Source organism: Acanthochromis polyacanthus, chromosome 2 (assembly GCF_021347895.1).
Source record: "Acanthochromis polyacanthus isolate Apoly-LR-REF ecotype Palm Island chromosome 2, KAUST_Apoly_ChrSc, whole genome shotgun sequence".
NCBI lineage: Eukaryota > Metazoa > Chordata > Actinopteri > Pomacentridae > Acanthochromis > Acanthochromis polyacanthus.
The window spans coordinates 44,064,710-44,090,445 of NC_067114.1; the positions used below are offsets into that span (position 1 = coordinate 44,064,710).

Consider the following 25,736-nt stretch of genomic DNA (forward strand, 5'->3'; position numbering starts at 1 on the left):
TGTGGAAGGACTATCTGACCAACAAGGAGGGTGATGGAGTGCTGCTTAGATCAGATGACCTGGACCCCACGGTCACATGACCTGAACCCAATCCAGATGGTTTGGGATGAGATGGACCACAGAGTGAAGGAAAAAGGACCAACAAGTGCTCAGCATCTCTGGAAACTCCATCAAGACTGTTGGAGAACCATTTCAGGTTCTACCTCATGAAGCTCATCCAGAGAATGCAGAGAGTGTGCAAAGCAGTACTCAAAGCAAAGGGTGGCTTTTTGAAGAATCTAAAATAGGAAACATGTTTTGACTTATTTCACACTTTGTTTACTGTATGATTCCATATGTGTTCATTCATAGTTTTGATGCCTTCAGTGAGAATCTACAATGTAAATTGTCATGAAACTAAAGAAAAACCATTAAATGAGAAGGAGTGTCCAAACTTTTGACTGGTAGCGTCTGCTCACAACTTTTGCTGGTTTTTAGCTGAAAGTTAGCGCAATTTCTCCCTGATTTTCGCTCAGGCTGGCATCACTCAGGACAAGTATTTGCAGAAAATCAGTGAATGTGACTGATTCATCTTCAGCAATTAAAGCTTGGTCCAGCGTAAAAACATCAGACTTATTTTCTTCAAAACGCAACAGTAAATTGGTGTTTTTTGTGTCACCTCATCACGCTCAGATTCCAGATTAGCAGTCGAGGAGACCTTGGTGTGATGAAAACACACGCTTGGAGAAAATCAAAGGACAAATGACAAAAAAAAATAAACAACTTCTGTTTGTTCTATAAAAGAAATGGGGCTTTCAATTAGCTTTCCTCTGACTTGCAGAGTAAACACACCCAGCACATCTACAGAAGCTCGTATTACACATTGCAGCTGTCAGCGAGCTTCACTACAAAGACCGTCCGTCTTAATGAGGCGTTCAGTCTCATTTTCTGTCTTAGTTTTTGTTCCAGCGAGGGGAAAAAGACTCCAACTGAAGTCAGAATTTTCCAGTTTTGCAGAAAGAAAAACGAGACTTTAACTGGTTTAAAATCTTGAAAAAGTTATTCTTATTATGGATGAAATTGTGCAACATTCATTTCCGTTTTACTTAAAAAGTACTTAAAGCTTGGAAGCATTTTGTTAGCTGGAGTCATGCAGTGAAAACAATGTGCAGCGTATATAGATTTAAGTGTGTCCCTATAGGTGAGAGAACATGTAAGAACCTATAATTAACTGCTGCTGCTACTGTTTTTAATCATCAGCTCTGCTTTCAGATGATGTATAATCAGAGAAAATGGCATTGAAAATGTGTTAAGCGTCTAATCTGATGTTCCATAAAGACTAAAATATCCGTCAAAGTTGCTTGAATGCTTCAAAACCCATCAGTAACTCGCTATATTTCTGCATGTCCTGTTATTTTGTATTACTTTATGACCCCCTAAGATGGTATTTTCTCTGCACTGGAGGTTTACCATGATAAATGACTGTTTATCCTAAAAACTGTAGGCAGAATAGACAGAATATTGGATCAAATTTGGCATACATGGCAGTTTTCATTATTAAACTGTGAACAATATACATTTTTTTAAAGTTTTTTTCTCCACTACCAGGTGAGATTTCTCAACTTCTGACTGATCTGAAAGCATTAAATCCCTCAAAGCACCAACAGTTTTGCACTCTGGCTCCTAGAAAACCTCATTAATCCATTCAGTTATGTCTATTTTACCAACTGACTGGCTGGTCTCTCACTAAATCTCTGTGCAGCTAATGGACTTTTCACATTTACTGCAAAATTAATGCTATTAACAGAGTTGGTGCTTGTTGGGAGTTGTTTTTATTTGTATTTACAGTAGAAGGTGTAAATATATAATGCTGAGTCTTCTGTTCTTCTGGCATGTTTATTCGCTTAGGATGGGTTATAATAAGATGATCAAATTTGTTTTACTTCTGAAATCAATATAGCAAAACTGAATTATTTCTGATGTTGGAATAGTTTCTGGTTTTATTCCAGCATTAATGTAGTAACCAACATTTAGTAAGTTACTGTAACTGGAAGATGAGATTTTCCTAAATAGTCTAAAGAAAATGTGTTCCTGAAGACATGTGAAAAGAAAAAAAATCACTTAAAGAGAGAAAATCTGGCGGCAAGGGTGCCAAAAACTATTATATATATATTTTTAAACTGTCAAAAAAGCTGTGACAATGTGGCAGAAGGAGTGACACAAAATGTCAGTAAAATAGGTGGAGTTGGTGGATGTTCCTCAAATACAGTATGTAGCTGCTATTTGACAGTTAAAACTCATTTTTAAAAATATAACTTATAAAACAGTAACACCTTTAAATGACATTCAAATAGCTGAAACTTAAAAACTGTCACTCAAAACACAACTGAAAAATTGTGTAAATATATTAGAATTGGCATTAAATAGACTACTAAACTACTACTAAACTACTGAAAAAGAGGTTAAACTCGAGGAAAATCATTTTTAAGTAAGAAATTAATTGACATTATTTACAGTTTTTGCTTCTTTTTTATACAGTTAACATGCAAATGTTTTTTGTGGTTTAATGAATCCTGATTAGTAGTAATTAAAGAAAACATGTAAAAATGTTAAAAACCCACATTTATTTTTTTACACTTTGCTTGAAAAAGGGGCGATATCAGGAGAAAAATGTTCACCAAATACAGTTCTTAAATGTAGTTTCATTGTATTTTAAGGTTGTTTTTGCACTCAAGGGTTTTTAAACAGTTTATTTTGTCATTTTGCAACTGATTTTAAAGCGGTGACTATAAAAATCAAACTTGATCTGAATGTACTGTAAATATGCACTGTGAAATGTAACACTGTCCTCATTGGAGTTATAAAGCTGTACTTCTGAGGCAGGAAAGCATCACAAATGTCATCAAAACAGGACAGATTCAACCACAAAACACAAAACTGGTGACACACACGTACTAAAAATACGTTTGTCTATTCACAGCGATCTTTTATGTGTGAAAGTGTGTTAATATTAAGTCATGAAAAAAGGTTTCATGATGGTTAAAAAATAAGGAAAGGTGTTACTTGATTCCTTTAAATTAAATGTTAGTCATTGAAGGCCAGTTTAATTCACAAATGAGTAGGACAAGCACCTGTTTCTTCAAATCTATAGTTCAAAGAAAGAATTTTTTTCCCTTTATCTTGCACAAATTAATTGGGATATAAAAGTATAAAGTTTTGTCATTTTCATTTATTTTTCCTACATGTCTAAGAACCGTTGTGGGCTCCGTGTTCGTGGTCCTGAGGAGGATTTGTGGTGTTCATTTCTCAGAGCAGAGATGTGTGCAAACACTGAAGCCTCAGAGCATCAGAGTTCACACCGTAAAACAAAATATTCAGTCTTTTTGCATTTTACATGCGTTACTGTTAAGCTACTTTATTACCTGATGGCAAAAAAGAAATCTCCAGAGTAACCGTGATCGTGTAACGAACGGCGCCAAAAAGACGAGTCCTTGGTTTTGTGATTTTTAGGGAATATCTTGCAGGGTTTCAGGGAAGTCATTCTCAGAGGTGTGTCTGATCCATCGCGGTGTGTATGTGTGCTGGATTAGCGTGGCTCAGGACAGATTAGTTAATAATAGACACCTGCTGTCTAAGCGTGGCGTCGTGTTGTCAGGTGTTGCAGCATGAGGCGGGCCGCTTGGCCGAGGGGAGAAAAGGCGTGGCGAGGGACGAATGCTCGGCCATGTGCTCTCAGATCGCCTCCCTTCCCCTCTCTCATGGCCCTGAGAGCCGCTCCGTAATTGGAATCTTCACACACACGCTTCAGCCTCACCTACTCGGCACACCTACACCCGGTAACTCTGGCGATAATAGGCCCATTTCTTTAATAATTGATCGCTCACTGGATTCTGGGCGGCGTGACAACTGTCAAAACTGATAAAAAGCTCCTCTGACATTATTACGCGCACCTTTGTAATCATCTTGTCCACACAGCATTGAAAGAATAAACGCTGCCATGGCAACAGCACCAGATTGAATGCATGTAAAATGTTCTCGGTATGAAGCCGTGGTCACATCCAGGAGGAAAATAATCACAGCGAGAACAGCTGCACCTCCATTCAACGCCCAGATCGCTGCCGCTGCTGTTGCTATGCTAAGTTTCTGCTGTTTAATTTGTCTGAGAGCAACATAAGGAACATTCGGTGTCATGTTAACGGAGCACAACAAACATGCAGTCTAACTTTGCTTTTTATGTGCTTCAACCAAAACATCAAACATCCCACTGTTGGTTTAAGCTGAGGAGCAGATATGCAGCTTACATGTTGAAACCGCCATCATAATTGGTAAGAAATGTGAAATCTTAACCAAACATGAGCCTTAACTGATTAAATATTTGAAACTGAAGACAAAAAGAAAGCATTTTTCTTTCAGTTTTGCTCTAATAAACAACCTCCATTCTGGTAAACAAGCTTTCTTATGCTCACAAATTTGGAAATTATTGTTTACTGTCAACATTAACCTAGCATGAGACCTTGGATTTTTAATTTATTCCCGTAGAATGCCAGTAAAACTGCAGATTAATCACACTACAAGGGCATTATTCATACTTTTAAAGATCTTTTTATTTGTAGATATTTGTACAAAGTCCTTTTCAGTCCCCCGAAACATGAAAATTAGCCGCATCTGATCAGCCATTACTGACTCACAATGAGTCATATCAGATTATTAAAGTTAGATTTCAAGAAAAAAAACACACACACAAGTAGTAATTTAATGTAATATTCTTGTGCTAATGGCATTTTAGAATCCAAGACTGTGTTTACTGAACATTTTCAAAGTGGCCAGTAGCACCAAGGTGCAGCGCAAACTCGTAAAACACAAGATCTGATATCATCAAGTGAATTCTGTCCTTTGATTTTCTCCCCATTAAAGTGTAGTTTTGAAAGGCCTGGCATCTTTTAAAAAGGGAAAGAAACTTCGACAACTCTCACACTTTTTGCGTCTTTGCTTGCAAACGCAGCATTAGGACACTTAAAATTTTGCTTCGTGCTTATTAATTACAGCAAGCAAACCATTAGCTCTGCAAAGACGAGTGAGCAAAACACAACAACAACAACAACAAAAAAAGGGCAGCAACAAGGATTTTCACTGCCCGGCTAATCTTAGCAGGCTGACTCCACCCTTCTTGTCTGGGATCCTTCTGTCAGACCTCCAGGTTCATCAGTTTACCTTCATGCACCTCCCAGCAGCTGACTGAGCACTTTGCTTGTGGATGTACATCAGATTCCAAGGAAGAAGGTTTTCGAACAACTGAAGCAACTTTTTCCATTCGGAGATTCTGACCGGATTTACGAATGCACGAGTCATGACTTTGTTAATTTTTGCTCTGGACGTGTAGTAGCTCTCCACCAGTAACAATTTCATTTCAAAGCAGCGTACAAAACAGCCGGTAAGCATTGCTAGTAGCTGCGTAGTGGTGTGGTGGTAGTTGGGGATGAGTCATCGAAGCAACTGGCACTGAAGAAGTGGCATCAAAGCGGCGTTTAAGAGTTCCTGAGCTGCTCTTCCCAAAGAATCTGATGCAGAAGTGATGCAATAATAACCACGGTTTTTTAGATCCAGAAATAAACGTCACAAGAGTATGCTTTCTGCCAATTTTGCATCTAGTAATCCTCTCTAGTGTCCTTGATGATGCAGAAATAGTATTTATTCATGGTTTCTTTGCAAACACAGAACATATACTCAAGTCTTGTGTGACTTTTAATGGAGATATCGCTCAACTTATCAGAAAATAGTCCTCTGTTCGTGACTCATGCAGCTTTTTTGGCTCTCTAATGGAAGAAAAAACAAAGAAGTTTGGTGTGAGGTTTAGAATTTAAACTCCTGTAAAGCACTTTGAAGCAGGTGGTGGTGGCAGGTTGACTTTCTGTGGGAAGGTGCAATAATAATCGTGTTTTGTTACATCCAGAAATAAATGCCATATGGGTACGCTTCCATCAATTTTTCATCTATTGTAGCGCTGCTGTCCTTGGCAATTAGTTGGATAGATTTTCTAATCTTTGCGCTCTAAACACAGAACATAAACTTTGTGCTTTTCTGCCATTTGACCTTTTAAAACAGCTGTACATCCAATTAACTTGTCAAAGTGTTTCTTGTGTGACTTTTCCCCCCAACAAAGCAAAAAATGTTCATTATTTGCTTCTAATTCTGCCAACTCCTGAAGCTCTTCTTCCTTCTTGAATGCTTTGTCCACTGATTTCCTATTACCCAGCTGTAGAAAAACAAACAGAAGCTCGGTTTGGCCGCTGAGGTTTGCGATTGAAATTCGTAATCTCCTGCATAACGCTTTCTGGCAGGTGGTGGTGACACCTTGACTTTTCCTAAGAAGCCCCTTTTCTGTTACATAACTCAATCACTTGTGTGCTGGGGGTGCTAATTTTATCCTCTTTAAAGGGCTTAAGTCCCATTAATGCTAGAGCACAGTGTATCAGACGGGCGTGATTGACTTGGCAGTGGTTCTGTCCTCACCTTACTGTTACCTTTCATGTCTTGAACCAAAGGGAAATACTCAAATCTCAAATATGTTACCGAATGTGGAAATAACAGCACGATATGCTTCTATAGCACACAGAATTGAAGCTATGTGCAACTCCATCAGTTGGGAATTCTCATCTGCAGGGGAGTTTTTAATGGAAGAGAGGTTTCTAGTTATCCACAACCTTCGCTGAGAGACGTTTGTGTGTTTTTATGTTGTGTTTTTGCAGCCAAAATGTGATGCGCCAGGTGTTGAAATCACCAAGGTTATCCAAAAGACACGAGAATCGCTGTTACATAACCACATACGTCTGTACTCAACAGAGGATTTAAAGGCTGCACGGGGGAGAGTTGATCTCTAAGTCAAAGAGGCTTTACGCCAGACCACAACAAACCTGAGTGTTGCTGCTGAGGCACGATGGAGCCGTAAGTTGAGGTGCATGGTCGGGCGGATGAGCTCGTGATCTGTAATTAACGTCCAAGGAGTCAAGAAGTCGTGGAGACACCGAAAACAAACGTCAAGAATTACTGAACATGTACGCTGCCGTTGAAGAGTTTGGGGTCACCCAAACAATTTCATGTCACATTTTTATTCATGTTCTAACATAACTGCACAAGGGTTTTCTAACCATCAATGAGCCTTTTCAACAGCATTAGCTAACACAATGTAGCATTAGAACACAGGAGTGATGGTTGCTGGAAATGTTCCTCTGTACCCCTATGGAGATGTTCCATTTAAAATCAGCCGTTTCCAGCTAGAACAGTCATTTACCACATTAACAATGTCTACACTTCTTTGTTATCTTCATTGAACAAAACAGCTTTTCTTTCAAACATAAGTGACCCCAAACCTTTAGTGTAAATGCACCTGAATACCAAACACAAGCTTGTCAAAATTACCCAGCAGTCAGTTAAACCCTGCATGCAGGCTTTTTTGGGCTCACATCTGTGGTGTAAAACACGAGCAGAATATCTGGAATTATCATACATTATCATGCAAAGACATCAAGCAGAAGCGGCGCCAGAGGGGAGGATATGAGGAACAGCTGGTGTTGTGTTTATTCGAATTTACCGAGTAAAACTGCAATAATTTGTTTAAAATGCAGATTATACACGAGCTCCTTATTGACTCTGTGGTAATTGTTTGGGAATGTCAGTTGCTAATTCCGAAAAGGCCATCTGCAAACTTTTCACGACTTTTGCACGCGCTCGGAATGCAGAGTGTCGTAGAATTAAGCGAAATTAATCACGTGTCTCCGCGAAGCGCCTCATGGCACACAGAACGCTTGTAGTGCAAAAATCAAACCGCATTCCAACACGGTGCCATTTCAGCACAGCTTATTTCTTGATTTTGGTGAGTCAGTTTGGACTCACAAATACGTTGTAGTCACTGCTCTCTGCCGCTGAACTATTGAGCTTGTAGACGAGTCAATCAATTTTTTATTTTCACCTACCAGTAGTGATCCACAGCATCATTTGTAGGAGGCTGACATTATCCTCCACTGTTCCCACTCTTACTTGTGCAGGCGTCTCGGCCAAAATGTAGGAAGTGCTTAAACAGTGACACAAAAACATGATCCCTCCTGGCCTCCCTCCAACAAACAATGCCAATTATGCACAAACAAGCTGGAAACAACGGCTGCTAGGAAACCCCAGGACATTACAGCGGAGGATGCTGCCCTTGTGCACCCTGTTCCACCTACATTCTACTCTTTTCTGAGTTATATATGTGAATTATAAAGCCTCTCTTAGCACTGGGTAGTTCCGCATAAAGCCAGTCACAATAGAACATTCCATTTAAACGTCTTTTATGTCTTCAGTTAGCTGCAAAACACACAAGTTTTATAACTACACATGCTCAAAAATGCATAAAATATGAGACTATAAGTGTGAATGTTGTTAATTATCATCACTCATTATTATCTTCTTTCTTCTTTCAGTGCCAACAAAATGCAGAAGCAAGTGGAGGTCAGGATGGACGAGAACCATCTGGAGCCCATAGTGGACACGTCCGATAGCTTTTGCAGCTCCTTCTGTGACAAGATCATGAAGAACATGGTTCTTACTCTCACAATCCTTGGTAAGTTTCAATTTCTGTTGCCCCTGCATCCCATTCAGAGTTTCTGATGAGTTGGGGCATTTCCAAACGTGCATCGTGACACAATTTAAGTTTACAGATGTGAGAGAGCCGTGGCTAAATGTGCCGGATTCACTGTGAGGCACGTAGACCGCTGGCTGATTTGGAGATGGCGAAATGAAGACAGCGAGTCTGGTCCAAAAAAAAGAAAAAAATATGAGCCACTTGGAAAGTGGACAAGAGCAGCAGGCGGCCAAAGATAAAAAGCTGCAGTGGAGATTGAAGTTTCCAGCAGCTTTCATCGTCTGCTCCGGGAGTCCATAAACACTGGCATCCTGTTAGATACCATCATGATCTAATACCGTGTTGTCTGACCAATCTATCTGGCCTTTTCTCTCCTCAGTTTCCAATCATTGCACTTTTTATTGTGTTTTTTGTATGACAGAAGAGCTAGTTGAAGTTATATATGTGAGAAATCTTATTATCATGATGATGTTTATGCTTTAACTTCCACTTTTTACATACAAATTAAAGAATTATCAGGTAAGATGTGACAGTATGTCACGCAAATCATTCAGCAAGGCATTCAAAACACAAAAAATAGTCAGAAAACCTTTCAATATTTCTCATTATTTATATATAGACTACACTATTTAGCATTTTATGAATTCACACATTAAATTTGTTGGCAAAACTTGTGTGTTACTTCATAAAACTTCAAAATTACAAGATCAATTGTAAAACTGAGAGCAAAAAACCACCCAACACTTACTCAAACAAGTGCAAAATGCAAAATCTGACTTAGAAAAATTGAACAAATCTAATCGATTTCAAATTAAAGCTTTGCCAGAATCTCCTGCTGTTGATCCAGGATCTGAACTAATCAGGTTTTCGGTCAGGTGAGATGTTTTCTTCCATGTGGGAGGATTTTCTTCTCACTTGCATGTCTTTGGGCAGTTTTAGGAGTAAAACGCCTACATTTTATTATGAAAAATCCACTCAACCTTTTGGGTCAACCATCTTCTTCTTCACTTTATTCCATTTAAATACATCTGGATGTTAAGAAAAAAAACAAGCATGCAAAAGAAAGATGGCTTCATTATATTCTGGGTGCATTTAAATTGCACTGTAATACAGTAAAGTGACAGTTAACTTGAAGGTTTAATTCGAATGTATTAAAGAAAAAACTGCCTGATATAGAATTTATTTAATTGTTTTGTTTTTTTTTGACAAAAAGCTATCTGTCACTACTTGTACAGCAAGCAGGGAAACATTTAAAGCAGCGTTAATTAGCTTCTTGGTTTGCTTACAGTATTTTATTCCGTGCTGTGAGAAGAAACATGTGACCTTAAGAAGTTTTATTTTTAGTTGGAGTCTTTAGATAACACACCGTGGCTCTCAGATGAAAGGTTGGGGCGGCGATTAAGCCTCCAGATGATTTTATTTAGCATGCGGCTGTTGGTGTTGGCTGTTCGGACGCTTGTGGCTTCAGAAATAAAGGTTGCAGGTTTGACATTCGCCGGCTTTGTCTTTTCTCAGGTGTGTTTCTGGGCTCCATCGCCGGGATGCTTCTGCGGCACATATCGCCTCTCCCCGCCGACGTTATAATGATCATTGCCTTCCCCGGGGAGATCCTAATGAGGATGCTGAAGATGCTTATTTTGCCGCTTGTTGTTTCCAGTCTGGTCACAGGTGGGTGAGATACGGTGGCCGCTGCTGCTGTCGTGCTGAATTTGTCGCACGCTGCTGCTGGTTGTTGCCTGGGAGTTGAGTTGCAGCAGCAGAGATGAGAGTGGGTGTTGTTTTTATTTTTTTGGTTTTTGTGTTGTTGTTTTGTTTTTTGTTTTTTGGGGGTTTTTTCTTTGGGGGGGGGAGGTTATTTCTTGGCAAACTGAGAAATGCCTCTTAAAATTCTTGTTTTTGTGGGGAGACAGACAGGAGCCACAACAACACAGATGTTACTGTTTTTCCATCTTGAAAACTACTTTCGGTGGAAACATAAACTGCATGTGATTTTGGAAAAACTACAAGATCCATTGTGATACAGTAAATAGACATAGCTACCTGTAGATCTGCTGTGTTTACAGCATGTCCACTAAAATACATATATATGCAAATAAAAGAACATATCACAGGAACATTTTCCTTCATATTATGCTTTATGTATATTATCTATATTTATAGATTATTGTAAACTTTATTTAATTTACATCTTTATGTGAGTTGTGTCTGAAATATCTTTTTAAAAATGTAGCTTTGGACATAGTGTCTAATAATCTTTCAAAATCAAGTTATTTAGCATATACACTAACTTTTACCATACCACAATTTTATGAATCAAAGAGCATCATTATATATTCAGAGATGATATGATGCCAGTGCAGATATGCAGCTGATATAATGATGATAATATAGCGTGAATTTGTACACAACTTTCTTATATAGCCTCTTTGTAATTGTGTTTCCACACAGTAACTGGGTTTTTCTATTGTTTTTTTATCTTTAGTCAAAAGGCGAAGCTTCTTAATTAGTGTGTTTGCAAATACACTGATACTGAACTTGTCTGTAATATTTTTACCGATAATGAGTAAGTCTACTTTAATAATTATGTCATTTAACTTGTTTATCATCATCTCTGTCTAGCTACAGACAAATATGTAATTAGAGTGGATGTTGAGATTTGTTCTTCTTATAAATCTTAAGACTTTCAGTCACTTTGGAAACAATTCAATTAAAATATTCTGGTACAGACTTTTTCCTCATAATCACAGCACCTTATTACTAGATTATATAATCCTTGTGTGCTGAGCCTTCGCAGTTCACAGCACTGACTGGAAGAACTGGAAGCAATTTGAGGAGGTTAGCTGATCAATTTAAATGTGATATTTTAATCAGGAAGCAGCTCCAATCGACCACACAATATTATATATATATTTGCTATCATTTAAAAAAAACTTGGATATTGGTTATTTTTTGCCATATTATTATTTATAAATTGATTCTAATAATACATTCATACAGAAATGCATTATTATTATTTTTATTATTGTTTATTTTTTACAGTAGTAGTTGTAATAATAATAATAATAATAGAATCGTTGTTGTTAATAATAATAATAGTAATAATGTATAATTATAAATGTGTTATGATCATTGATTTATAATTAGATTTATTATTATTATTATTATATATCATACATATATAATAATGTAATAATTGTTATTGTTATTTTAGTTGTCATTATAATTAATAATAATAATAATAATAATAATAATATATACATTTTAAATGTATTATTATATTTGATTTCTAATTATTTTTATTTTTGTTATTATTATCAGTAGTAGTAATAGTAGTGGTAATAATGATAATAAAATTTGTAGAAATAACAATAAACCAATATTTAATTTAAATAACTTAATATGTAAAAATTAAAAAATAATTAAAATGTTTTAAAATATAAATCTATAATTAATTAAATAATTACAAATGATAATTGTATTCTTTATTTGTCATACATTGTTATTTGTTTTCCTGTTCCTATGCCACCAGGACTGGCCGGTTTGGACGCCAAATCCAGCGGGCGCTTAGGAACCAGGGCCATGGTGTACTACATGTCCACGACGGTGATCGCAGCCGTCCTGGGGGTGATCCTGGTGCTGCTCATCCATCCCGGAAACCCCAAGCTGAAGGCCAATCTGGGACAGGGCAAGAAGAACGACGACGTGTCCAGCGTGGACGCCTTCTTCGATCTCATCCGAAACCTGTTCCCAGAGAACCTGGTGCAGGCCTGTTTCCAGCAGGTAGGAGTCACGCAGAAGAAAGCGCTCACCCACCACGAAATACAAACATCTGAATCATATGTCAACTGCTCGTTCTTTTCCTTCTTCCTTTCATCTAGATCCAGACGGTTATCACCAAAATACCGGTGCCCACCAACAGAACCAAAGCGCCTCCACAGTTCACAGTCAAGAGGTCGCTTCAGTTCAAGAGTGGGATGAACGTCCTGGGTAGGTGAAGAAGTTTGGGCTGAAAAAGATCGAACAAACACTTTTTTATTTTCAGTCACATAAAACTGGAAAACATGAGGAACCAGCAGAGCTGCTAAAGAAAACAAACAAAACCTTCTTGGCTCCATGTTGTAATGAATTCAGATCCAGCTGAACTTTTACATCCTTCCATGGCTTTTTTACTTCTACTTTTGGTGATATTTTTATGCTAAGTGTTATAAGTTTATTATAAGATTTGCATTTTGGACAGTTCAAATGAGATCCTTGTATTGTGCTGCAGAATGTTTGGTTTGTTGCCGATTAATAATAGGGATGGAACGTGACCTGAAAACAGCCCTGCATTCACACTGAGTTCTGCGTCTCCCAGGTCTGATTGGATTCTTTGTGGCTTTTGGCGTCATTATGGGCAAAATGGGAGAGAAGGCCAAGCTAATGTTGGAGTTTTTCAACGTCCTGAATGAGATCGTTATGAGGCTCGTTGGCGCAATTATGTGGTGAGTGCGGATCGCCGCGAGCATCGTTTCACATCAAGTCGAGCTGCCAAAACATTCCCTGCGGTAGAAGGACATATTTGTGAAGAATATCCCACAGCTTGCAGCATACTGCACACATATTTTGGTGTAAAAGCATGCCATTATGTCTTCCTCTTCAGGTACTCTCCTGTCGGTATCGCCTGCCTCATCTGTGGAAAGATCATCTCCATCGCTGACTTGGAGATGGTCGCACGGCAGTTGGGGATGTACATGGTAACCGTGATCATAGGCCTCATCATCCATGGAGGCATCTTCCTTCCGCTGATCTATTTTGTGATAGTAAAAGAAAACCCCTTCACGTTCTTTATGGGAATATTCCAGGCCTGGGTCACTGCACTCGGAACAGCATCCAGGTATGAAAAGAGAAGAAAAGCCAATTCAGGCTTTTGTGGCAGCTTGTTTTGATGCATACTTGAATTCTTTACATCTATGGTCAACAGTAACTTTCATATCAAGTGGTATCTAAGCAGCATTCTTGCCAGAAACACCTTTGGACTTGGCCTCCATGTGGGATATAGCTCCTTTATGTTTTATTAATGGCAGGACATTCACTCTTTGCTTTTCTCCTGAGGTGAGCTTTTTTTAAAAAAAGTTCCTGCCTCCTCGCTGCTCCGCCACCTACGAGAAAAAACACTTAATTTTCAGACAAAACAAGCAGAGCAACCGCTGAGTCACAACCGCCGCTGTCCTCATGAAATTCAACACTTCAGTTGAATTTAAAGTTTATTTTTTTGTGTTTCTTTTTGGTGAATGTAAAGTCAAGAGAAACTTTGGCCTCAATGAATCAATTTTATGTAAAAAATGAGCAAGAATGAATAAATTAGCATAGTTCAGAGGGAATTTATTTCACTATGATTAGAAGAATGGTGTAATTAAATTTAAAATCTACCCATGCAAGTGTGCTCCATTTAAACCAAGTCTCAACAGGCAGCTCGTAATTTGTTGTGGAGTTCTTTATTCCTGCAAGTTTTTTCGCTGCCAAACTGGGTGCAAAGTTTGCAAACTGAGCCGCCCTGCATGCTGTTTGTGATTGCCATAATGATGAATCTTCATTTCCCTGTTGTTCTCGCTGCAGCGCCGGCACCTTGCCTGTCACATTCAGATGCTTAGAGGAGAACCTGGGCATCGACAAGAGAGTGACGCGCTTCGTCCTCCCGGTGGGCGCCACCATCAACATGGACGGCACGGCACTGTACGAGGCCGTGGCAGCCATCTTTATCGCTCAGATGAACGGGATCGAGCTCGACTGGGGTCAGATTGTTACTGTGAGGTGAGAGTTTGGCACAAAAGAGTGGCATCCTTCTCTAATTGAGGGTTTTTTCCCCATTAACCCTGCAGAGCCCAGCGTAGCCCTGGCGCTGTGATTGCATATTCGTTTTTGATTGGTGGTAGATTTGAAACCAGATAAGATAGGTTGATTGTTCTTTTTGCATCTAAAATCTGGGGAGTTACACAAACATTACACACATTCAGTGTGTCTCAGAGCGCTTTTTCATTGCAGTGATGGGTTTGTAAAAATACACAATAAAGTAAATAACAGAAGTCTTTATAAACGAGACCACGGGATGTTGTGCAACTTTGTTACATTTACAAATTTGAAGGAATACAGCAATTTCTGTATTTTGCAGTATAAGTGAAACAAAACAAAAACTATTTTATTTTTTTAGATTTATTGCATTTTTAAGCAATTTATTGCAGCCGTTTCGACATACACTACCATTCAAAAGTTTGGGGTCACTTAGAAATGTCCTTTTTCTGAAAGTAAAGCAGTTTTTTTCAATGAAGATAACATTAAATGAATCAGAAATCCAGAAAACCATCACTCCTGTGTTCTAATGCTACATTGTGTTAGCTAATGCTGTTGAAAGGCTCATTGATGCTTAGAAAACTCTTGTGCAGTTATGTTAGCACATGAATAAAAGAGTGAGTTTTCATTAAAAACATGAAATTGTCTGAGTGACTCCAAACTTTTGAATGGTAGTGTAAGTCAATACATTAAAACTTGGGATATAAGGGTTATGTTGATGTAAAGCAAATAAAAATACTCCAAAAAATTGCACTACCATACGTAAAAAGGTAAGAATATGTCCTTGCACAATGATAGGTCTTAAATTGTGACAGCCCCCAAAACCCTGACATTTTCCAGCTGACATCATAAAACCATAACCCTTGCATTGTGCACACTGTGTTTGAAGTGTAAAATAACAGCAGTGTGTTTAAGCCTTGCAGCCTGTGCTTTGTCCTCCTGCTGAGAGCTGAATTTGTCTCCTATTTAGCATGACAGCCACCTTGGCCAGCGTCGGAGCGGCCAGTATCCCCAGCGCTGGACTCGTGACCATGCTTCTGATCCTCACGGCGGTGGGTCTGCCCACTCAGGACATCAGCCTCCTGGTGGCTGTCGACTGGCTGCTGTGAGCTCCACATCAACACCAGCACCACTATTAAAAACACACAGACACATTACAACGGCTTTTACTTTTTATTTAATGTCCTTTTTTCACTGTAAAGCTTCACAAAGTTTGCTTGCCTTGTGACAGTCCACTGCTTTACAGGCTTTAAAAATCAACCCAATGCTTAGTTTTCTTTGACTTATTGACATTCTTCCACTTTATAATTTATCTGTTTATCCATGGCCTGAGGATCTTCTGTATATATTTTGTACTTTCTAGAGCTGCACATGTTTTGCAGCCAAAAAAAAAAAAGCTTCAAAACAGATTTTAATTCACAGCTGTTTGCAGGTGTAAAATAAGCGCTGTGCTTGTTTGACTGGCCTATAACATATGTTTAGGGGGTGTAAAATAAACTTACACAAGTTTTCTAAATGAAAACTGTTTTTTTTTTATTCCCACTCAGTGACACCTTTGTGTTAATTCCGAAAACATGCTGGGTAACTACATGAAATGTTTACAAAAACAGAAACAGGGTTCCGGCACCGATATTACTCATCTGGGAATAAACTGCTTCCACCTACACACTTGCCTCAGTGCAGATATCATGTAGGCTATCTGTTCGCTGAATGAGGCTGTGAGTAATCCATATGAAAGGTGGAAATTTAAAAAAAATTAGAGTCTAACTATTCAAACAGCCTTCCTTTTGTGTACTTTCTATATGTGTTTCCTATTTCTACGTGCCAAGTAGCGCAGAAACATTCTGGATTTGGCTAATTTACCCATAGTACTGACATAAAAAAGTGATGGAGAAATGTAAATTTTGGCCTGATAATTCCAGATTAAATGTTAATCGATCACTAAAGTCATTAGAAGTGAGAGAGACTAAATTTTGTGTCAATCCATATAGGTTTTTGCAAGATCTTTGCACAAATCCTCATTGTAAGAAAGTCCAGAGATCACCATAATCATTATGATTCATCATCTGGAGACCATGAATGTCTCTGCACAGTTTTATGTCAAACAACTGTACATCATCAGACATTTTTATTTTGAAAGCATTGAAAAACTGAAAATTTTGACCTGATATTGGCAGATTAAATGGTAATGCATCGCCAAAGTCAATAGAAATTAAAAAAAACAAAACAGAAATTCAAGTTGTCATAAAAATTCAGATGAAACCTCACAGTGAGAAAGTCAAAGAATCCCCAGAATCATTAAGTTCCATCATCTGGGGACCATGAATGTGTATGTCAAATAGCTCAATAGGTTTTAAGACAGTTTAGGTTTGAAAGCATTGAACTAAATGGAATTTTTACCAGATAATGACAGATTCAATGGTAATGGATCAATAAAGTCAGCAGAAATAATAAAGATTCATCATCTGGGGACCATTAATGTCTCTGCACAGTTTTACGTCAAACAACTCAATAAGTTTTGAGATGTTTTACTTTTGAAAGCATTGATAAACATGTAATTTTGACCTGATAATGGCTGATTAAATAGTAATGGATCAATAAAGTCTCCAGAACTAATAAAGAATTATCATCTGGGGTCCATGACTTTTGTTTCCTAATTTTATGTCAAATGACTTAATAGTTCTTGAGACATTTGAGTCTTGAAAGTTTTGAAAAAATTGCAACTTTGACCTGATAATTGCAGATTAAATGTTACTGGATCACCAAAGTCATTAGAATTCATCAAAAGGCGTAAAAAAGATTCAATTTTGTGTCAATACAGCCAAGTTGTTGCAAAAATTCACCCCAAAAAACTCATGGTGAGTCAAGACTCCTCATCTCAGCACGTCAAACCACTTAGTGGTTCTTGAGATATTTCAGTTTCAGCCGCAGTAGAGGACTGACAGCAGAGAAACATACCACTACCGAGGCTAAAAAGATGATTGCATTCAAAGAAAAATGTGTTTGTCTTGCTCCAGTGTGGTTCTTAGATGTTATTTTCTTCTGCCACCTGCAGGGATCGTTTCCGTACCTCGGTCAACGTGGTCGGAGACTCGTACGGAGCAGGAATCGTGTACCACCTCTCCAAAGACGAGCTGGACTTGTACGACGCCCAGCAGGCCCGGATGGACGAGTTTGAGATGGCAAAGACACAATCATTCTTTGAAAATAACACCAACCAGAATGTATACTCTCACCACAACTCAATCTTGATAGACGACTGCAAGGTACATTTCACGTTAACGGACATAGAGACGTGCATGTAGGAGATCCTCCCTGAGCTCTGTGTTCACTCGTGTCTGTGCTCGTGTTTCCTCTCTGTGTGACTTCCTGCGTCGGTGTATTCGTGTCTAGTAAATGTCAGACTGAAAGTGTTTTTAATAAGATAAACATTCGTCATGTTTCATTAAATGAAAAAGCAGTTTTTGTGATACCAGCCTCACCAAAAAGCTGTTCATTTTTATATTCCACTTGGTTTTTACCATCATCATCTCGTGAAACCCAAATGAAAGTGTTTTTATTTTACACATCAATCACACCCAATGCATTGTCTTGTTTTCATTTGACTTGTATTTTGTTGTTTTATGCACTGATTTATTGATTTTTTTTTCTTTTGCCTACTTAATTGGACATGTATTTATGGCAGCCCTGACCAAATTACACTTTTATTTCTTTATAATTGGGCATCTTTTCAAAGAGTTGGTACACATAAAGACTGCTGTTTCACCGAATCTCATCCAAAGCGATGCATACTTCCATGAAATGCCTATTTTCAGATTTGTTTTTGCTGCTAGATTCCTAAACAAACTTCAAATTTTGTCGATATTTCATTGCCTGTGTAATTCTGAGTATTAGAAATGTAATTCGGTTGGGGAGAGAATCCATAAAATACATGGCCAACTCTGGAAAACTCTAATTATTTAAGCTTCAATGTCAATAACGAAGCACAGTATGATGATTTTGTAAACGGAATCGCTGTTTGATTCCATCAGCGTTTGAGATGACGTGTTGTCTGTGTTCACAAGTTCAACTTAAGCCCAGGGTCAATGGCCTGAATGTAATGAATTGATGGCTTCTCTGCTCCCAACCGCTGTAAATAACGGTGCCTTGGCCCCAATAGTTAGCTGTTCTTGGTAATTGCTTTCAGGTCACCATGGGCAAAAATGGCAACACCGCAGCGTTCTCTCTTGTCGAAGAGGAACCGTGGAAATGCGCGTAAAGCAGACGCAGCCGCTGCACCTTACCCTGAGTTTCACCAGCTTTTGCTTTCTGCCGACACAACTGTTAAAAAAAAAACACACAAAAAAACGACGACAACAACACAAGAAAACACACCAAAGAAAGAGAAGGTTAAAGGACGGACTGTCGGACAGCCAGTGGAGCGAACCAACAACTTGCATTAGATCTTGCATTTGCACCAACAACACAAACTGTCGCATTTCATTCAAGGAGGAATCAGTTGACAACACTCAGGGCCTTACTTGGTGCTGCTGCAAGCTTCCTGTCCTGAAAACAAACACAAAAAAAACCTTCTTCTTTGTGCAACAACTCTTGCTTTTTTTTTCCCTTTTCTATTGAAGCATTTTTCTTTGTAGCTTAAACGGCAGAGAGATGATGTGTGAACGATGGCCTTGCCTGTTGAATTAAACACAAGGACAGAGTGAGAGATAAAATAAAGAAAAAAAAGCCGGAGTGAAATGTTCGCAATCAGCGCATCTTCATTGTTGTTGCACTGTGAATGGCTTTTATGACTTCTGAAATGCTCTGACGTCTAATGAAAAACTAAATTTATGTAGCAAAAATACAGCGCTTCTGGTGGCGCTTGCAGGGAAGTGCAGGACGTTTAAATCACTGCACTACTTTTGACTGTTTGACTTATGGGATTATTCCCTGATGTCACACACGGTCAAGCCTAAGAAGTGAAGCTTAGGACTTAAGAGGAGGAAGGCGTGGCCTCTAAATGTGGCAGCAAACAGTACAGAATGTGTTGCAGAGAGCAAAGCTGAAAATAGAGGACATGAAGGGTGCCCTCGTAGTTCTCTCTCTCTCTCTCTCTCTCTCTCTCTCTTTCTTGTTTCTCTTTTGTATGTGTGTGTTCTTTCATGTGTGACGCACTGACTTTCTGTTAGCGGTCTGCCTGTGTCCTGGATTCATGTGTGTTTCCTGAGAGCAAGAGAAGAACTAGAAAGTTGGAGGTTGAAAACAAAACAAAAAGAAAAAAAAAAAAAAAAGAGAATCGCCTCTCAAACTCTCTGCAGGCCAGTGCATTGTTCTGTGTTTTATTTCACACTGTTTATTTTATCTTTGCTATATGACAACCTTGCCTTGAAGATGTCACATGCAGAGTGCAGTCAGTATGATGACTAAGACGTTTCTGGATTCATTATTTCAGTAGAATATTATTCTTTAGCAGAGCGATTGGAAACAGCCCCACCTTCTAACTTTTACTACATTGAGTGCTCCTACTTTACAGGATTATTACTATTTTCTAGACTTCACACTGCAGATTTAGATAAGAAAGAACAAGCTTGTAAAGATATTTTTTTAGTTAATAAGCTATGGTCATGTCTGTTTAGCAAGTGCACACGAAATTCTGCCTCCAGCACTCGCATAAGTCTGATGCCGCAACAACAAGGTCATTGATTCCAGTTTGATATGAACGTGTTTTTGAGTTTCACTCTCGGTAGAAACTCCTCATAAACCTGAAACTGGTTTATTTAATTTCTCTGTCATATAAGCAACAGCTTATATACTCTTTTTTTAAAGTGCCTCCTTGCACTTTGTGTATATATTCTCTTTAGATAAAATGTACAAATCAAATGTATAGAACTTTTTGTCATCATAATTGTTTTTTTTTGTTATGCTAAACATTTCTATAAAGATTCTAACTATACATATATATATACATATATAAATATATGCAACAATGTTAGTAGAAGTTAAGTTTCTTCTCTGGGCCACTAGATGTCTCAGTAGCTTGTGAATTTAGCGTTGTTTATTTGCAAAAAAAATGCTGTTTTTAGGAGAAACTTCTGAGCTGCGAATGGTTTTCTGGAAAAGCAAGTCCAATATTTCACAATTTTCTCTTCTTTCATGGCTGCTGTTCATGACCCATTTTGGCTATTTAAAGGCTGAGGCGGTTTAGGAGGCGTGAGAATATTGGTGTTGGCAGCTACAGTTTGTCTACTTGTTGTGAGACCTCAGTAAGCCGTCCAGCGATTGGCTCAACGCGCCGCCTTGGAAGAGAGTCTTTCTCATAAATTATGAGCAAAAACCTGATTTCATGTCAAAAATCCCATCTTTTATTCATTCATTACTTCGCTTGTCCATCCCTTTGATTCTCTACTGGTCCTCGTTCTGATTTAGAATTTGTTCTGGCCTAGTGTAGCGAGTGTTTTCTATGAACATGTGACACTGTACCATCTTTAGATGATAAAACTTGTATTTTCTATTTTTGACTCTATGCACATATTGGTCCGAGAATGTATTGAAGAAAAAAAAATGTTCCTTTTCTTTCTTGACTGACTAAATGCGAGGACGTAGGACTGAATGGACCAAAGAAATAAAAGTATTCGTCCGGAAAACGGACTGAAAGTGTGTAAAGGTTTTAATACTTGTCTGTAAATATTAATGGAAACAAATAAATGTTTATTGATGAACTGCTGTTGTGTTTATTTCTCATTTAAAAGAGGATACGATACAGTGAATGAATGAAGAACAAGTGCAGGTTACAGCCGCTGAAGTGCTGTTTGAGTTTAGTACAGTTTCTATGATGAACACAGAGAAAATGACAGAGCAGCTTAATATAAGTTACAGTCCACAACAGTTTTCAATAACATTATTACAAACATACAATAAAAAACACAACTCTTTTCATCAAAAATCACAATAATTAATTACAACGGAAAGTCAGGAAGAGGAAAAAAACAACACTGTAAAGACTTTTCAGCTGCGTTTTTGAAATAATTGACATTCACACTGCCTGACCAGTTTTCTATATTTTACATGAGATTGTAGCATCTCAATAAATATACGAAATATTACCGCAGCTTCAAAGTTAAGGTAAAAGCTTTTAAAAGTCACCACTGGAAAAAAAAAAATAACGCAACAGACCATCATTCATACGAGGCTCAGAGATGCTTTTTGAACAGCTCGGTTCCTCTGATGGAATTCATCTGCTTCAAATACAGTCTTAGGTTTGTGTGATGGGTGTCGAGCCTCCGGAGAGTCTGTTTCTGAACCGGGCTATTATGAATAACTCTCTGAGAGCTCATCCAGGGGGATGACTGTGTACTCCGCTGCCTTTCCGTTCTCCATGGGCTCCTCCCTGGGCAGGAAAGTCTCCATCTCCAGCCCCTTCTGCTGGTTCGAGGGGTTGGTTTCGGTCTTTGTTGTGGATGCCTGGCTTGGTCCGTTCCACCTGCACAATTAGACGCAGCAGAATTTAATTATTATAAACTCAAAGATGTTAAACATTAATAAAAATTGCTGCTTTCCTTTTAATTTTCAAAACTCACTTGTCTCTTGTAGCGATGGCGAGGCAGAGCAGCACAAGTGCTGCAACACCGACGATGAAGCCGACGATAATGATCCAACCTGGACATAAGGGAGAGCAGGGGTTAGTCAAATGAAACGTCTCAAACCGAAGCAGAAATGTGGTTGATTTTTGTTTTGTTTTGCGGTACTTTCGCTGGACTTACCTGGTGTAGTGTGACCTTTGTGCTGTTCGGGGTCTTGTGTTTCCACGACCATTGCTGGTTTTTCTTTACCATGAAAGAACATAAAAAAATATTATAAAACTCTCAAAAAGGAAATATAATACCAATTCTAGGATCAAGTATTAAGATATTTACCCATATTGACCAGTTGTACTTTTCCAGTTTTGGATACTGCTGGCTCCTCAATCATTCCTGAGCCCAAGCCTGAGCCTAATGTATTGACTGTGGCGGGGAGGACAAGCTCTTCATCTCCGGATCCAAAATCAGTACTCAGTGAGCTGACGGGTGAATCGGTGCTGGTGGAGGTTGTGGTTGTGGAACTTCCGAACCAGGGGAAGGTTGTGGACATGTCTTCGCTATCTCCCATTGCGCTGCCCTCCGACATATCATCGGAGAACGGCTGCTGAGAGGCTTTGACGGTTGTGGTTTCGGCCGGTAGTTCGTTGGGATCAAACCCGCTGGTCATAGACTCGGTTGCACCGAGGGCTTCCTGCATGGAGGTCGTAGTTGTGGACTCGGTTGCACCGAGGGCTTCCTGCATGGAGGTCGTGGACTCGGTTGCGCTTGAGGCTTCCTGCGTGGAAGTTGTGGTCATGTAGCCTCCATGCCAGAAATTGTTGGTGACTCCTTCTGCACTTCCTTCGATGTCTTCGAAATCTGGCTGTTGAGATGCCGGAACGGTTGCGTTTGTTTTGGACACTTCAGTTGTGAGTACAAAGTCTCTGGAAACGTCATCTGCGTTTGAGGTGGACTCAAAATGTTGAGATGCTTCGATGGTCGATTGCGTTTTGGGTGTTTCCGTTGTGAGCGACAGGACGATAAAGCCGTCCGTCATGGCCTCCCGGAAAACGTCATCCTCATTGTTGACGGGGACTTGGGTCACAGCTGGAACAAAGAAGATGGGAAAAAAAAACACGGATCAGATTTAAGTATTTACCTGCCAGCCCTGACATGAGCGGAAAGGAAAGTCACCAAGTGTTTTTTTTTTTTTCATGGATCACAAAGGGATTGCTTAGAGCTTACGTGCTTCGCCCCAAATTCTTGTGTTAGCTTGTTTTGCGGGCTGCTTTGATAAGGTGTGGTGGGACACAGTAATGATTAACCTGGGTGACTAATAGGCACATTAGTGGCTGAACAAAAGCGAAGCAGCTTCATCAAAGCATCAGTTTTAATAAATGACACACCCAGTACAACTTGAACAGACCGTGAGTTTTTCCTTTTTCTGAGCTGTAGTTGGAAAAAAAGTAATCGAGAGGGGTTTACATCATTAAGGAAAAAAACGGGAGAATAATTTGGGCAATAATGTGCCACATAATAAATCAAAATATCCATGGTTTATGATTTGATCTGCCTGCATTATAACTCAGTCATGTTTTACAATAATAATCCCTTCAATGAAGAACACATTTAGGGTTTCCTCGGGTAAAGTCTTGTAGTTCTTTCATTTTATGCTGCTTTAAACTTCTATTCCACTACATTTTATCAGGAAATATTTCATTTTTTTCACTTTATTTACCTACAACTACAGGTTACTTTTAGGAATAAGATTTTCCATCTTAAAAAAATACACAAATTTGGGGTTTTTCGCACCATATTGCTTCCAAAAAAGAAGTATCTTTGAGTTTCTTTGAATTATAAGCAGTTCAACTGAAGAAAGTTTTCACTCAGATAGCTTCATTTAAATTATTGCTCAGGGCCCAGTGAGTCTGAATTGTTCAATATTTCATAGCAAAAAAAAGCAAAGATTAAAGCAAAGTCAAGGATGGATGCAAATTTGTTCATCAGTTTGTTTTTTCTTCTTTCTGTATTATCTTTGGGCAGTAAAATGCTGTAAAAAAAACACTATTTACACACTGCTAAAACAGCCTAAACAATCTAATTTTCCAACGTGAAATGACGTAAATGTCTGCAGAACACCTGCTTTGGATAATTTAAATACATTTTTGATATCTTCAATGCTGTAATGAAGAACTTTTTCCATCACTGACTGTAATAAGACATAATCTGGTTGAAAAGGGTTTAAATAAAGTTCATTAAAAAAGGCCTGAGAATCAAATCACACATCTCCACTGTGCATTTCTGCCCAGTCATGTTCGACGCCGGTGTTCCCTCTGAGGTTACTTTGTGGATCTTTGGTTTCACCGTATTCAAGACAAACGCATTAATGCGCCTCCTGGAGCAGCTCGGAACATTTTACAAAGACTTTCTGTGTGTGATCTGGAGGTGCCGGTGAGACCTGCGCACCAATGAAACAGGATTCTCACAGAAAGAGTCGGAGCTGAAACATAGAGAGCATCTTAGGTGGCGGCAGGGGAAGTGCTGACTCACAGGGTGAAGGAAAGGACACCATGGGAATTATTGAAATTTCAGAGGTCTCGCATAAAAGAATGACTTTGTCGGACTGACAAATCCATTTCTGCGGCCCTGAGATGCTGGAATGACATTTTACCAGAGAATTTCAGCGACCGTGAATAAATATGTGGCTGCTATTTTTTTCCTTTTGAATCAGGATGTAAGCAAGAAGTCTGTCTTCTATGATTTAGCTTTCAAATCCTTTAACAAACCTCAAAGACGCACAGCTAAAATATAAAATGTTGATTTAGGAGAAATAGTGTGAAAACAAAAAGAAAGGATGTTAAAAATAAAAATAAAAGTCACTTACAGGTAACAGGTGTTGAATGGACAACAGCAAGAAGTCCAAGAAAAAGCCCCAAAAGAAGTTTCCTCATCTTGGCGTCAGAGATTGTCAGAGAGCTTGAAGTTACTGAGGCACTCAACTGATTATTTGAAGTAGATGAATCACGCTGCTGCCTTTTATACACAGCGGCAGGCAGGTGTCACAGCATTACAATGCCTAGTTACACACAAACACACACACACACACAGGAAGGCTGGCAAACCTGTTGGACACACCCTCTTCCTTACCCACATTCTCACGCTGTTTCTTTTTATTCAATTTCTCGTCCTCGGGCACACCATATGAGCACTCGTGATAAAATGATACAGATGAAAACTAATCCATGTGCTTGGGAGGTTCACTCTGATCAACATACCGTGAAGTAAAATGATGCTAAATACGACAGATGAGGGTGTAAATCTTTGCCAGGTGGAATATTGTACGAAGTATGGCAGCAAGACTGTAGAAAATATCAAAAATCTGTATTAACACATCAAAAAAAGCGACAAAAATAGTTACAACTTGTCTAATCAATAGAAAAAGCACTCAAAAAGCTAACTTTATTGCTATATTCTAACAGTTTCTAATGTTTTTAAAGAAGCACACTTAAATTAGTAGTGCATTTGCTTGGAAAGTTGACTCAAGTCCACATTAATGGGAAGTAAGATGACAACAAATGGCACAGAAGAGGCTGAAAATATTTGCCATGCTTTAATATTCAAGAATATAATGAAAGATATGGCAGCAAGAATTAAGAAAATATCAAATATCTGTATTAAAACAGAAAAAAAGCTTCAAAAATAGCGAAAACAAAATAGAAAAAGCACCAACAAGATTATTTTTGTGCTATATTCTGACAGTTTTCTGCTGTATATAAAGG

The 25,736-nt window shown here is 38.6% G+C and overlaps 2 protein-coding genes across 2 annotated transcripts; one reads left to right on the forward strand and one right to left on the reverse strand.

The window, feature by feature from the left end:
- Nucleotides 1–8,355: 8,355 nt before the first annotated feature.
- On the forward strand, nucleotides 8,356–21,120 carry LOC110957807 (excitatory amino acid transporter 2-like). Its single transcript, XM_022204009.2, has 10 exons — nucleotides 8,356–8,575; nucleotides 10,112–10,264; nucleotides 12,126–12,376; nucleotides 12,475–12,583; nucleotides 12,951–13,077; nucleotides 13,236–13,469; nucleotides 14,192–14,386; nucleotides 15,393–15,527; nucleotides 17,478–17,688; nucleotides 18,609–21,120. The coding sequence occupies exons 1-10, from the start codon at nucleotides 8,389–8,391 to the stop codon at nucleotides 18,678–18,680; spliced, it is 1,674 nt and encodes a 557-aa protein (XP_022059701.2). The 5' UTR covers nucleotides 8,356–8,388; the 3' UTR covers nucleotides 18,681–21,120.
- On the reverse strand, nucleotides 21,109–24,951 carry LOC110957808 (uncharacterized). The gene is made up of 5 exons (XM_022204010.2): nucleotides 24,842–24,951; nucleotides 22,315–23,064; nucleotides 22,162–22,224; nucleotides 21,979–22,057; nucleotides 21,109–21,881 (listed from the first exon to the last, which is right to left on the reverse strand). Exons 1-5 carry the CDS (start codon nucleotides 24,906–24,908, stop codon nucleotides 21,710–21,712), a joined length of 1,131 nt encoding a protein of 376 aa, XP_022059702.2. The 5' UTR covers nucleotides 24,909–24,951; the 3' UTR covers nucleotides 21,109–21,709.
- Nucleotides 24,952–25,736: the final 785 nt, after the last annotated feature.